The sequence below is a fragment of the Mirounga leonina genome, unplaced genomic scaffold (genome assembly GCF_011800145.1).
Source record: "Mirounga leonina isolate KUSES-001 unplaced genomic scaffold, KU_Mleo_1.0 Mir_128, whole genome shotgun sequence".
NCBI lineage: Eukaryota > Metazoa > Chordata > Mammalia > Carnivora > Phocidae > Mirounga > Mirounga leonina.
Window position 1 is genome coordinate 5,542,839 of NW_023270320.1, and position 14,683 is coordinate 5,557,521.

General features: G+C 36.3%; 2 protein-coding genes across 3 annotated transcripts in view; both read right to left on the reverse strand.

Moving 5' to 3' along the window:
• Positions 1-465: 465 nt before the first annotated feature.
• The window catches only part of ADAM9 (ADAM metallopeptidase domain 9), a 163,204-nt gene continuing 148,986 nt past the window's right edge, over positions 466-14,683 (reverse strand). For both annotated transcript variants that reach the window (XM_035003990.1, XM_035003991.1), the window contains exons 20-22: positions 13,943-14,030; positions 3,773-3,840; positions 466-1,926 (exon numbers count right to left, since the gene is read on the reverse strand). In XM_035003990.1, the coding sequence (XP_034859881.1) occupies positions 1,833-1,926; positions 3,773-3,840; positions 13,943-14,030 (250 nt within the window). In that variant the 3' untranslated portion in view covers positions 466-1,832. The remainder of the gene's footprint in view (positions 1,927-3,772; positions 3,841-13,942; positions 14,031-14,683) is intronic.
• Positions 9,760-13,643, reverse strand: LOC118009952 (nudC domain-containing protein 1-like). Its single transcript, XM_035003996.1, is given in 3 exon segments — positions 9,760-10,656; positions 10,857-11,183; positions 11,185-13,643. Coding segments are annotated over 3 exon segments (1,794 nt in total). The 5' UTR covers positions 12,088-13,643; the 3' UTR covers positions 9,760-10,092.

A 14,683-nucleotide genomic window follows, 5' to 3' on the forward strand; every position in this document is an offset into this window, starting at 1 on the left:
GCTATCAGTTATCCAAAGTGATAAAACTATTTTACTATTGTAAAATAGCTCCTATAGAATCCTAAAGTCAGGAAAGGTGAGTTCTCTTCTAGAGTCTAAACTCCAGACAATGCATACACTGAAGTACAAATTTTCCCTATATTTCTATATCCTACTGTCCTTTTTATGGACTGCCTGGCTCCTGAGTATTTGTCCACCCACATCCTATATGTAAGTTTTAATATATACCAGATTGTTAAAATAATGTATCATCTTCAAAGAACTGAAATATCTGTCTTCTTCAAAACTAATCTGTTTTCCTTTAATAACAAAAAAGCCACTGTGCACAATTCAGCAGAAGTCTGAAAATTAGTAAGATAATATCTGTAAAAGTTTGACTAGTGGTTTTATCTAAAACTAGTATGTTTTAATTAATAAGGTTATAAAAAGCTGGGTATTTAGGAAGTTACTGGGCCACACAAAACAGAATTTCAAGTCTTTTATTTATTGCAAATGTTATATTTGTATATGTATATATACACAAACAAAAATTTTTTGAAAAACTAATGAAATTCAGTTAATAAACCTATTATTAAATTTTATTATGAAAGGTTATGAAAATTTTTTGAGTGTTTAAAATTTCACCATCCATATCATTTTTTCTGAAGTAAAAATTCATTTTTTACACAGATGGAATAATAACTCCTACACACCTCACTAGTTTTTTTGCTTTTACTAAGAAAAACCTTTTCTAACTTCTTTTCTCCAGCCTAATTTCTTTGAAAACATTAGTTACAACAGAGATATGATCCAGCACACCTTAGTAAATGTAAACATTCTAAATTATATTAATAGCAAGCTTTGAAGTTTCAGATTTTAAACTTAAAGTGCTCATGAAATTCTCAAGTGGTTTTATGATATCTCAATTTGATTGAAGATATTATAAGAGCTCCTGCTTTGTTAGAGCCAGGTATCAACAGCATATCTGATTAGTTCTATTAAATACTCCGTACCTTAAAGTTTAATTTATTTAAAATAATGCTATTGTAAAAGAATGCCATGCTTTAACATGATTCATAATAGAAATTCTATTATTAAATTAATTTTTCTAATATTCATTATCCATAGATAGACCCATAGACTCTACTATCCCTAGAATCCATGGAATCATTTATCCACAGAATGATCATAAAAAAGGAAGACAATAACTGTGTGTGAATACACACATACACACTTTTAGTATACTTTGTACTCTCAAAATAAGATGATGATATCTAAATTGTGGATTTTGCACATTCTTCTGAAGACAGAATATTCCTTTATTTGTGTAGTGAATGAGATAGACAAGATTCTAGCATATGATGATTATTAGTCCGTGCAAGATGAAAAACATTAGATATTACTGACAGCTAATTAGTTTTCACAGATATTAGATAATCACATGTTCAACCAGAAACTACATTAATGGCAACTAAGGTCAAAATTTGTCATTGAAGCATTTAATGACAAAACTTAATTTAAGAATCATTACAATACCATGTTTAAAATAACATAATCCATGTTTGGTGCATTAACCTCACAGAATGACTGAATAAGACTTATTATTCAGTGATGGAAATGGAAATGTTATTCTAAATGCCCTGACTTTACTGCATTTCTTATATTTCTCAATTTCCACTACTCAATTTCTGTTTTTCTGTGTTAGCAAAGTTTGTTTTATGGTATTTTGTTTTCATTCATAGTTGCAGCAGGAAGAAAGGCTTTTCAAGAAAATATCAGGAAAAAAAAAAAGGATTAGCTCAGTTCCCTGAAGATGTCTGCAAAAGTAAAGGTAAAAAAAAAAAAAAAAAAATTCAAGTGAGGGAACTATATAAAGGTGGTGCAGGTGCAGGACGAGCAGGAATTAAATTTCCCTGAGATGATACTTTCGGTTGTGGTGGAGGTGGCCTGTGAGGGGAAAAAAGACAGTTAATTATGTGTTTCAACTGAATAAAATAATACTACATCATTAAAAGCCCATTGTAACACCATCTTTAACACTGCTGACAATTCTGAAGAGTACATTATATTCTGAGATTATTATTCATCTTATATGCAATGGTTAAAGGATGCAATCAGCATCTAAAATGGAGTAACTACCAAAAAGTAATGCTATTCTATAATCAAAAATATTATATGAAGGTTCTGGTTTATATATTTTTAAAAGGAATAACACATGAAATTGAAAAGACAAATTGTAAAAGACAAGGGAGGTCACTAGCTCCGTTTACATAAATAAAGCTGAAATTCCAACTCATTCAAAACTAACACCCACTCTGAGAATCAAACCTGCTATGACTTTTCTATACCTGTCCTTCACCTCTATACCCTTCCTCACCCTCTTCATCCAATTCTAGTATTCCTCTACTCCGATAACACACCAGAACATGACCTGGTGAATATCTGTCTCACAATTTATATATTCCTCTCTTGATGCGCAGCTGGATTTCCATGCACTCTTATTATATAATAAAGATTATACAGGAGAACACTCCTTAGTGTTGCAATTCAGTTGCAATTTGAAGGACTTTTGGGGGTGGGAAGGGTAAGATGCACTTTATACATTGCAAAACATCGTAATCAATGTTCTTCCTTGCTGATTTTAAGTCCATCCATTGAGAACTGAAAGATTTCAGTGCTTGTGTTTTTCAGTTTTAGAACTTCCATATGATTCTTTTATTAAAGTTTGTAGTACTGTGCTGAAAAGTCTCAATCTTAACTATTAGTTCAATGACATAATCATTAGTCATTTTAAAGTCTGTGGCTGATGATGCTCCTCACTGGGTAATACCCTCTGAGTTTGTTTCTATCATCTGTGGCTTTTCTTGTTTTAGTCACATTTTCTTTTCTTGTAGGTCTGCTCTTTTGACTGGGGCCAAACATAAAAAATTGTAGAAATAAGTTAAGGATCTAGTTTATCCTTATCACTGGGGCCCAACACAGTGCCTGGGAGGACTGCCAGGGAACCTCCTGCTTGGCTGGGCTCCAGTTCTTGCCCCCTCAGCCCTGGGAATTTGTTGCAAGCTCTCCTCAGCTTCCTAGCCTCTTAGTTCTCACATTGAGAATTGGGAGACATGTCCAGGATGGAAAACTGTCCCCCAAAAGCTGGGATTATGTCCGGACTGCCTTTCTCTCCTGGGCCCCACATTTCCTCCTCATTTCCTATCTGATAGTTCACTCAGGTCTTCAAACACATATTTCCTTACCTTGTCTAGCTTCTCTAGCTGTTCCTAATAGGAAGGCTGGTCTTACCCATCTGGTTTGCCATCACTGGGTATTTTAAAGGCCCTTGCTTCTGAATCTTACGTACACCGAAGGCTGCAGCACCATTTGCTTGTCTTGCTCAGACTTAAAAAATTTTTTTTTAAAGATTTTATTTATTTATTTGACAGACACAGCGAGAGAGGGAACACAAGCAGGGGGAGTGGGAGAGGGAGAAGCAGGCCTCCCGCCGAGCAGGGAGCCCGACGCGGGGCTTGATCCCAGGACCCTGGGATCATGACCTGAGCTGAAGGCAGATGCTTAACAACTGAGCCACCCAGGCGCCCCAGACTTCTTTAAATTTGCATGTTGACACTGCACTAATATGACAAAACTTACATAAAAAGTTCTTAAAAGCTTTTCTAAAAATTGTGTTCTATCTAAACTGTTGGCAAGAAATACCCTGTGCTAAATTAAATACAAGGGAGCAATTCTTAGACATTAACCCTGGGTTTTACTCTGGTTAAGTAATCTAAGTGAATTCACTTCAGACCTTGATGGGAACTGCTGAGGCTGCTTGGCTGCGTAAGTTGGTACCGGAATTCTGTTTGCATATATAGGCTAAAAAGGAAAAAACAGTTATTACCACAATGCACTCATAAATATGTTTTCTATACAGAAAGTAATCAATATATTTCAAATCAATGAATAGATATTTACAATGCTGACATTTAAAAATAGTTTGCTTATTCAACACATCTTTGCCACTGAATGTGGAATACTTAATTCTTTTAAGGCTATATTTTTTTAATTCAATAGTACTATTATAATCTTGGTTCTAATCAACTACATTAATTAAAAGGTAACTTATTTCCTATACCAATATATATATATTTTTTAATTTATTTATTTTAGAGAGAGAGAGAGCATGCAGTGGGGAGGTGAAGAGGGAGAGGGAGAGAATCTCAAGCAGGTTCCATGCTGAGCACAGAGCCCAGTGTGGGGCTCAATCCCCCGACCCTGAGATCATGACCTGAGCTGAAACCAAGAGCCAGACGCTCAAATGACTGAGCCACCCAGGAGCCCCATCAACATATTTTTTGTAAAGATTTTATTTATTTATTTGTCAGAGAGAGAGAGAGAAAGTGCACAAGCAGGGGGAGCAGCAGAGGGAGAGGGAAAAGCAGGCTTCCCGCAGAGCAGGGAGCCCGATGTGGGACTCGATCCCAGGACTCTGGGATCATGACCTGAGCCGAAGGCAGCTGCTTAATGAACTGAGCCACCCAGGTATCCCAACATATTTTTTTTTAAGATTTTATTTATTTATTTGACAAAGAGCGAGAGAGAGAGAGAGAGCACAAGTGAGGGAATGGCAGGCAGAGGGACAGGAAGAAGCAGGCTCCCCGCTGTGCAAGGAGCCCAATGCAGGTCTCGATCCCAGGACCCCAGGATCATGACCTGAGCCGAAGGCAGACACTTAACCGACTGAGCCACCCAGGCACCCCCTATCAACATATTTTAAATAAAATCTTCCAAAAATATATTGCCAAACCTGCTCGGTATCTAACTAGTATTGTAAATACTCCTAATTTACAACCCTTAATTTGGGGATTCATGATATTCCTTCCTTATCAAGATAGTTGAAAGAAGTTTTATAATAAAGTGAGAGTCTATAATAAATAAGAAAGTAAAAGTAAGAATATTTTTCACATATCACATTACATTAGGAAAAGTTAGGGAAGATCAGATGGAATTATGGTTAAGCATCCAACTCTTGATTTCAGGGTCATGAGTTTAAGTGCTGGGCGTGGAGCCTACTTAAAATTCTCTCTCTGCCCCTCCCCATGTTTGCAGGCTCTCTATCTCAAAAAAAAAAAAAAAAGGAATATGCATGGTGTTGGAGAAGAGCTTGAACATTCTCTGGGTCCCGCTGTAGAACAGACAGTCTATTTTTCTGTCCCAAAGAATATTTGCTTATACTGTTAAATGGAGAAGGGACACAAGAAAATGTCTCATTGCCTTTCCACCAACCCATGGAAGCAGCACTTTAAAAGGATAGTTAAACTCTACTTCTTGGAATTTAACATATACTTTTACATGTATGCAAAGACGTATATAGAAGGATCCTTGATACTGCATTTTTCTGTGGTAACAAGATTTGAAACAACTGGTTTTTAAATTTGTGATAAATCCGTAAGATGGACTGGTATACAGTTATTAAAAGCCTGGGATACATGCTTCTTACAAACAATGGACTAAAATGTTCCAAGTAGAGAGCACTAAAATGCTGGTTAAAATATTAACAGGTATTTTTTTTATTTTTTTTAAAGATTTTATTTATTGATTTGACACACAGAGAGAGACAGCACAAGCAGGGGGAACAGTAGGCAGAGGGAGAGGGAGAAGCAGGCTCCCCGCTGAGCAAGGAGCCTGACACGGGGCTCGATCCCAGGACGCCAGGATCATGACCTGAGCCGAAGGCAGATGCTTAACTGACTGAGTCACCCATGCACCCCAGGTATTTTTTTTTTTTAATGCTTGAATGAGTTAGTAGGGAGTAAGAAACATCTTAAAGACCAAAAAACAATAAGTATGAAAGAGTCCAGCTATGTAACAGCGTTTGTCCTATGAATATCTTCCATCCCTGGTGGGCTACATTATATGTTTTCAGGTAATATATAGACCTAGAATTGGATGGAATTGGATGGAATGCTGAACTGGATGGAATGCTGAATATAAGACCTAATATAAAGCGTAGGCCCCTAAAGGGCAATATCCTCACTGGATTAACTCAATAAAGAAACACCTGTCCCAGGGAACAGTGGAGAAACTTGCTTAAATAGACCTTGGTACTGGTAGAAGGGGAATAAAAGAAAATCATCTCCCTGGGGAATTTCTAACCATACACCCATCCTCACAAAGGTTTGGGGGGGCAGAGTTCATAACACTTGTGTGACCCAAAAAAACACCAACAAAAATTTTAATTTAAAGGCACAGAGGGGGCGCCGGGTGGCTCAGTCGTTAAGCGTCTGCCTTTGGCTCAGGTCATGATCCCGGGATCCCGGGATCAAGCCCCGCATCAGGCTCCTTGCTCAACAGGAAGCCTGCTTCTCCCTCTCCCACTTCCTCTGCTTGTGTTCCCTCTCTCACTGTGGCTCCCTCTTTCAAATAAATAAAATCTTTAAAAAATTAAAAAATTAAAAAATAATAATAATAAAAAAAAACAAAGGCACAGAAGATTGACCATGCCCTCAAACAAGTGGCCAAGGGAAATACACACACTCTGCAGGAACTCACTATGATTCAAGACTGAAATAATTCTCCCATATAAAATTCAAAAGAATGCCAGTTTACAATCAGTATCACAAAGCACACTAGCAAACAAGCCACTGCAAGAATCAGTAGAAATAACAAACCACAGAACCAAGACTGCACATATTAAAATGATCAGATAAAGCACAAAAAGTAGGTATTTTGTATGTTTAAAGAAATGAGTGCTTTTAAAAACATAATGAAGCTACAAGAAACTATCATAAATAACGAATGGATTTGAATCTAATTTATCTAACAATGTATCTAAAGACAAGCAGAGGAGAAAAATGAAATGGAGCAAGGAGGAAACTAAATCAGTCCAAAAAAACAGAAGAGGCTTTGTGGTGTGGGGAGAAAACAGAAGAAACAGGAAAACAATGAGATTATAAAAATAATATGGTAGAAAAACTATATTAATAATTGCACTCAACATAAAGTCTCCAGTTAAAAGACAAATATTTTTTAAAAATTTTTAAATAAGATATTCTGTTTATAAGAGACAACATAAAGACAAAGAAACGTTGCATGTAAAAAGACATAAAGTAAATATTAAACAAAAAGAAAAAGCTGGGGACGCCTGGGTGGCTCAGTCGGTTAAGTATCTGCCTTCGGCTCAGGTCATGATCCCAGAGTCCTGGGACAGAGTCCTGCATTGGGCTCCTTGCTCAGGGGGGAGCCTGCTTCTCCCTCTGCCTGCCTCTCTCCCTGCTTGTGCTCTGTCTCTCTCTCTGACAAATAAATAAAATCTTTAAAAAAAAAAAAGTAAAAACTGATATTGCTGTATTAATATTTTAAAAATGGATTTGAGATGAGAGATGGTCTTTCCCAATCTCATACATAAGGACTCTAACTCCCGACAGCCGAAAACCTTTTAAAAATAGCTATCAGGAACTGCTTTAAGGACTTCTCATTATCAACATGAAAGATGTCACTGGAAGAACATAAGGAAATATTTAAATATGCCAAGGAAATTGACCTCAAAATTAGGAACACAAGGATGCTTGCTTTTACCACCGCTATGCAACATATTACTGGAAGATCTAGCCAGATCAACAGAAGAAAAGAAAAGAAAAGACATTCAATTTGGAAAGAAGTACAACTACCTCCTTTCACTGATAACACGATCCTATATAAACAAAAAATCCTGAAGGGTCCACAAGAAAGCTACTAGAGCTAACAAATGAATTCAGCAGAGATGCAGGATGTAACATGAACATGCAAAAATTGGTTTTGTTTCTATACACCAACAATGAAAAATCCAAAAAGGAAATTAAGAAAGCAGTTCCATTTACAATAGCCTCCAAAAGAATAAAACACCTAGGAATAAACTTAACCAAGAAGGTCAAAGACTTGTATACTGAAAATTACAAAACACTGCTGAAAGAAATTGAAGTAGATCTATAAAAATGGAAATACAACTAGTGTTCATGGATTCAAAGACTTAATACTGTCAGGATATGTCAATATAACCCAAAGTGATCTGTAGATTCAACACAACCCCTATCAAAATTCCAACAGCCTTTTTTGCAGAAATGGAAAAGTAGATTCTCAAATCATATGGAATCAAAGGGGCCTTAAATAACAAAACAATCTTGAAAAAGAAGAAAAAAGTTGGTGGACTCACACTTTGCAATGTCAAAAGTCATTACAACCCCACAACAATCAAAATAGTGTAGAGCTGCCATAAGGATGGAAATAGAGCCCAAATGAATAAAATTCAGAGAATAGAAATAAACCTATACATCTATGGCCAACTGATTTTCCACAAGGTTTTAAGTCCATTCGATGAAGAAAGAATAGTCTCTTCAACAAATAAGGCCAGGACAAGTGGATTTCTACATGCAAAAGAAAGAAACTGAACCCCTATTTCATACCATATACAAAAATTACTCAAAATGGATCAAAGATCTAAACATAAGAACTAAAATCATAAAACTTTTAAAAAACATACAAGTAAATCTTCATGTCCTTGGATTTGACAATGGATTGTTAGAGATGACATCAAAAGCATAAGCAACAAAAGAAAAAACAGATAAACTGGACTTCATAAAAAATAAAAATCTTGTGCATTAAAGACCATTATCAACAAAGTGAAAAGACAACCTAGAGAATGGAAGAAAATATCTACAAATCATATATCTGATAAAGTGTTAATACCCAGAATATATAAAGACCTACAACTCAACAACAAAAAGACAAGCAACCCAATTAAAAAAATGAGCAATGGACTTGAATACACATTTCTCTAGACCAGAGATACAAATGGCTAATAAGCACATGAAAAGATACTCAACATCACTAATCATTAGAGAAATGCAAATCAAAAGCACAACAAGGAACCATTCAACATCCACTAGGATGGCTATAATTAAAATTTAAAAAGCAAAGCAAAAACAGAAAATAACAAGTATTGACAAAGATGGGAAGAAATCAGAACACTCATGGTAGAAATGTAAAATGGTGTAGCCACTGTGGAAACCATCTGGTGGTTCCTCAAAAAATTAAATACAGAATAACAATATAACATATCAATTCCACTCTTAGGTATACATACATACATACAGATGTGCTGTGTGTGTGTGTGTGTGTGTATATATATATATATATTTATATATATATATATATATATAATAAAATACTATTCAGCCATAAAAAAGAAGGAAATCTTGCCATTTTCAACAACATGGATCAACCTTGAGGGCAATATACTAGTGAAGTCAGACAGAAAGACAAATACTATATGACCTCGCTTATATGTAGAATCTTAAAAAAAAAAAAAAAAACCTCATACAGAGAACAGATTGGTGGTTGCCAGAGGTGGGAGTGGGGGATGGGGTGACATTGGGTGAAGGAGGTCAAAAGGTACAAACTTCCAGTTACAAAATAAGTAAGTCATGGAAATGTAATGTACACAGCATGGTGACTATAGTTAAAATATTGTACTGTATATTTGAAAATTGCTAAGAGAATAGATCTCAAAAGTTCTCATCACAAGGATAGTAAAATTATGTGGGCTAATGGATATTAACTAGACTTTTTGTGGTGATCGATCATTTCACAATATATACAAATATTGAATCATTATGTTGAATACCCAAAACTAATAAATGTATGTCAATTACATCTCAGCAAAAAAAAAGTAGAATAGTGGTTGATAGGGGTAAGGGCTCCGGGAAAATGGGAGTTATTGCTTTGGGTATAGAGTTTCTTTTTCTTTTTTTTTTTTTTCATGATAAACATTTTTATTTTTAAACACCGAATTGTACATCTTTCATAACAAAGATGAAATTCCAGCCTGTTTTTTAAAAATAATTATACTTACTAATACTTCTACATTTTTTTAATAGAAGCCAACTTCCTCTAAATTTTCAGCTTCATTCCATAACTTTTACAGAATCATAATCTCTTGAATATATTTCCAATATCCTTTAAAAAATAAAAAATTCATACAAGATAATTTTATTTAACATAGTAAAACTTAACAGGTTACAGTATAACTACCAACCTTCTGGCTATCACCGAATACTTTTCCACTACAGAAAAGCCAACATGTTGGGGTAATCAATTCTCTGTATTTACTTTTATTAAAAAGAGGTTTTTGGTAGTGAGAACAAATAATCTCTCATTTGTTGCTTGAAAGCCTAAAATAGGATCATTGGTTTCTAGGCTTGCTACTTGCTGCTTAGCAACCTGTCCTATTTGCCTGCCTTCCTTTCTGTTGTAAAGTACAGTGGACATGGGAGTAGGCTGACGGTAGATGAATACTCGACGAAGGCATTCGCATAGGGCTGCATAGGAGTAATTGGGAGCCCAGGCAAAAAATTTTTTGTCTCTCTTGGATGCTTGGACGTAGCCTAAAGCATTGAAAGTTGCAATATGTTCCCACATATCATCTTGTTTGCTGGAGTGTGGTTGCCAGAGTAGGGCATCAACATCATGGCGCAAACAGAAGCAGGGCATTTCTTTAGGATCCACTATGACAGAGAAAAGGTACTGGTTGCTTCCAAGATTCACCACATGAGTAGTTTTTAATGTACTGCCATCAAATCTGCATAAACTGGAGCTCTCTTCAAAGAAAATGTCACATTCTTCTAACTCTTGAGCATTATAAGGAGGTTTTTCTTTCTTTTTTTTTTTTTCTTTTTTTAAGATTTTATTTATTTATTTGACAGAGAGAGACACAGCGAGAGAGGGAACACAAGCAGGGGGAGTGGGAGAGGGAGAAGCAGGCTCCCCGCCGAGCAGGGAGCCGGACGTGGGACTCGATCCCAGGACCCTGGGATCACAACCTGAGCCAAAGGCAGTCGCTCAACTGACTGAGCCACCCAGGCGCCCCCAGGAGGTTTTTCTTTATCTGGATTTGGATTCAGTTCTTCAGAGGTCAAATGCATTAAACATTTAGCTATTGCAGCACACTGGGCTGAGTCTCTTATAAACTCTCCTTGCTCATCACTGACCACTAGCTCTGGCCACGTTAGTCCTTCATTCTTTTTAATCAAGAAAATCTCCAAGCAATTATTCTCTTTAATTACCCATGTACTGCTTTCTTGATCAATAGATGAATAGAGATTTCCTTCCAGAAACCTCTGAGCCTTCAGCACAATGTTGATGTGATCAGGCAAAAACTGTACTTGAATGTCCTCCTTAGAACTAACTGCCTTCTGGAAGCCGTATTGTTACTGTCAAATCATCTTCAGTCTGTTGCCAGTAATACAGAGGTTCTTCGATTTTCTCTGACATGTTCTCATTCTTATTTTCTTCAAGATCTTGACCAACATGAACAAATGTGAAGGACCTGTAGGAGACAATCATCAGACCCTTCCCATCAGGCTCAATAGCAGCATAATGTGGTACTGACTTTCCACGGAGAATATCACGTTTAATAATTTTGTATTTGTTATTATCTTTGTTTTTTCTGATAGTGACCCACTCCAAAGAAACATAGAATCCACTTCCTTTCATATCCAATTCCTCTTTCTCTATTTGAAGAAGTAAGATAGTTACTGAATGTTCTTCAGCATTCAGCAGTGAGACACTGTGAATTATGATAAAAGGATTGCCAAGCTCTTCATTAAACATAATCTCCCATTTTTCAGAAGCACTATTTCCATGTTCACCTGTACCAATGAGATATAATCGTCCAGTTCCATCTGACAAGGTAACCCAGGTAGAAGATGTGAAATGGATAGATGCACAAAGACGACTGTCGTATGCTGTCAAATCTGTGGGAAGTTGAAACACTTCTCGTGGTTTTCCTAAAGCAGTGTCCAGCATCACTGTTAAATTCATAACTCTTCCAAGGTTATCAATGTAGTAGACACTGTCTTGATACCATGAATCACAGTGTAAGTAATTATACATTCCAAAAGCATGCATGTGTTCCAGTGTATATTGATCATCTTGAAGTTTTACTTCTGCCACGGCTGCATCAAGCTCCAGCTGGTAGCAGGGCAGCGGCTTGAGGGAGAGCTTGTAACCCTCGAAACGGGGATCCAACAGAGGTCTCTTCACACGCAGAGAGCAATTAGCAGCCACTCCATAGCCTTCCTGGGTCATAGCGTGAGAATTAATAAAGCTCCTGTTGAAAGGTCTGCGCCTCGCTCATAGCAACGAGGCTCCCAGGCGGAGTGGTTCCCATCCCGGAAAACGCTTGGGTATAGAGTTTCTGATGAAAAGGTTTCAGGAATAGATAGTGGTGATGATTGTACAATATTGTGAATATAATTAGTGTCACTGAATTGTATATTCAAAAATGGTTAAAATGGCAAATTTTAGGGTATATTTATTTTACACAATTAAAAAAGGAAAAAATATATCAAGGATGAAGAACACATATGTAATTTCTAACTTGCATGTGTGAGCACCCTGCATATGTAGTGTTATGGAAAATTCTCCAACATATATGTTTAAGGGGGAAAATAGCGTAACAATTTTTTGTTTCCTTTTTAAAAAGGAAAAGGGAGTAGAATAGGGAGATTATATATATATACACACACACACACATACTCGTCTGTAATAAAACATGAGGAAGGATATCTAATGACTTTAACTCCACATAATTGGAAAGACTTTAAAAGTCTGACAATATCAAGTGTTGACAAGGATGTAGATCAACAGGAATGCACATATACCATTGATGATACAATCACCCAATGGTGTAACCTCTTTGGAAATGAATTTGGCAATTTCCAGCAAATAGTTACATATCTTTCAGCCCAGCATTTTCATTCCTACCTGCCCCTAGATCAGTGCTTTCTAATAAAATTTTCTGCATTGATGGAAATATTCTGTATCTATGCTTTTCAATATGGTAATCAGTGGCCACATGTGATCTACTGAGCGAGGAACGGAATTCTTAATTTCATTTAATTTAAAATGAAATTTAAATAGCCACATGTGATAGTAACTACTGCAGTAGACGATGCAGTCCTAGAACTCACACATGTGCATGAGAAGATATATATAAACTGTTCATCTCAGCCTTGTTCGTAGTTACAAAAAATTGGAATCTGCTAATAGAAAAATGGATTTTAAAATTGCGTGGTATTTAAGTAACATAACATCAAAAGTGAAAACAAATGAATGAGGGCTACAGGTATTAAGAGGGCTAAAGCACAAAGCAATGTTAAAGGAAAAAGCAGGTTGCAGATAGATGCATGAAATAGCAAACAAAACATATATAAAGTTTAAAAACATCTGAAGAAATATATAATATTACTTGCATAAATATACATGCATACGTAAAAAGAAAAAAAGGATATTATTATCCCAGTACTCCCTAATACACTCAAAGGAACAATGATTACTGGTCCCAGTACTGAGACAATTAGGCCTATTCCAGGAGCTCAGCACCATGTCTTTGGCCGCACACCCTAGGGAAGCCAGGCATTGAAAACAGACAGAGAGCAGACATAGAAAAAAGTAGTGACAGCAGATATCCTATGTCATTTCCCAATCTTGGTTTCAGGGCAAAGCATTCTTAATGTCGATATTTTCTCCCGACTCTTCTGAGCCAGGGACCCCACTGGTATTGTTTTCATTAATCCAGAGACCACACTCTTAAATTCTTTTTTTTTTTTTAAAGATTTTTTTTTTTAAAGATTTTATTTATTTATTTGAGAGAGAGAATGAGATAGAGAGAGAGAGCATGAGAAGGGGGAGGGTCAGAGGGGGAAGCAGACTCCCTGCTGAGCAGGGAGCCCGATGCGGAACTCGATCCCGGGACTCCAGGATCATGACCTGAGCCGAAGGCAGTCGCTTAACCAACTGAGCCACCCAGGCGCCCCCACATTCTTAAATTCTTAAGAAATCATCTATGCTTATTTCTATACCCATGTAGCAATTATTTTTGAAATTTTTAGCAATGTGATACCATAATATAATAAAAAAATATTTTTTGTTTTAAACTTACAACTTCTCTGGGAGAAGTCACTGAAGAAGCATGTCGAGGAACACTCACTGGCTGTCTAGAAGCTTTTGCTTGGTTTTTGCCATCTGATCTGAAAGAGACGATTACTTTTGAGCTAAGGTAAGATTAGATCGTTTCTACGTGACATGTTACACATGCATTGCATTTTCTGAGAAATAGAATAATGATGTTCGTAGTGGTGGTAATGATGGTCACAATGACAGCTAAAATCTTTATGGCATGTTTAACAGTTCACACATTTTTCATCTTTACAGTACTAGAAAGTTTCATTAACCCCATTTTAAAATTAAATAACCTGAAATTCTAAGGAACCATAAAATTTGGCCAATTAGGCCAGTGTTTGTTTCCAAACTTTTCTCCTCAGGTCTTCCTCAAATCAAAGAGTAAATGCATATTCTAAGGCTGAATACACAAAACATGAAGTAGTCATTCTAAAAATTAGGAAGCCCAAGAGGAGCAAAGAAGCTGGTTGGAAAGATAGCAACTAAATTTTAGACATGCTGAGGCGACAGCAAGTCAGCTCAGTAGAGATGTATAGGAGAGAGCTACGGGTATGGAACTAAAATTTCAGAGATGCAGACTGGAGAATTATCTATGGATTGGTCGGTTCCAGTACAATAGGAAGTAAGAGAAAGAAAGAATAGGAAGATAAATCTGTTTTAGAATATGTTAATATATTAAAGCTAACATCAGGATACCCTAGCAAAATATTATATCCTAAGT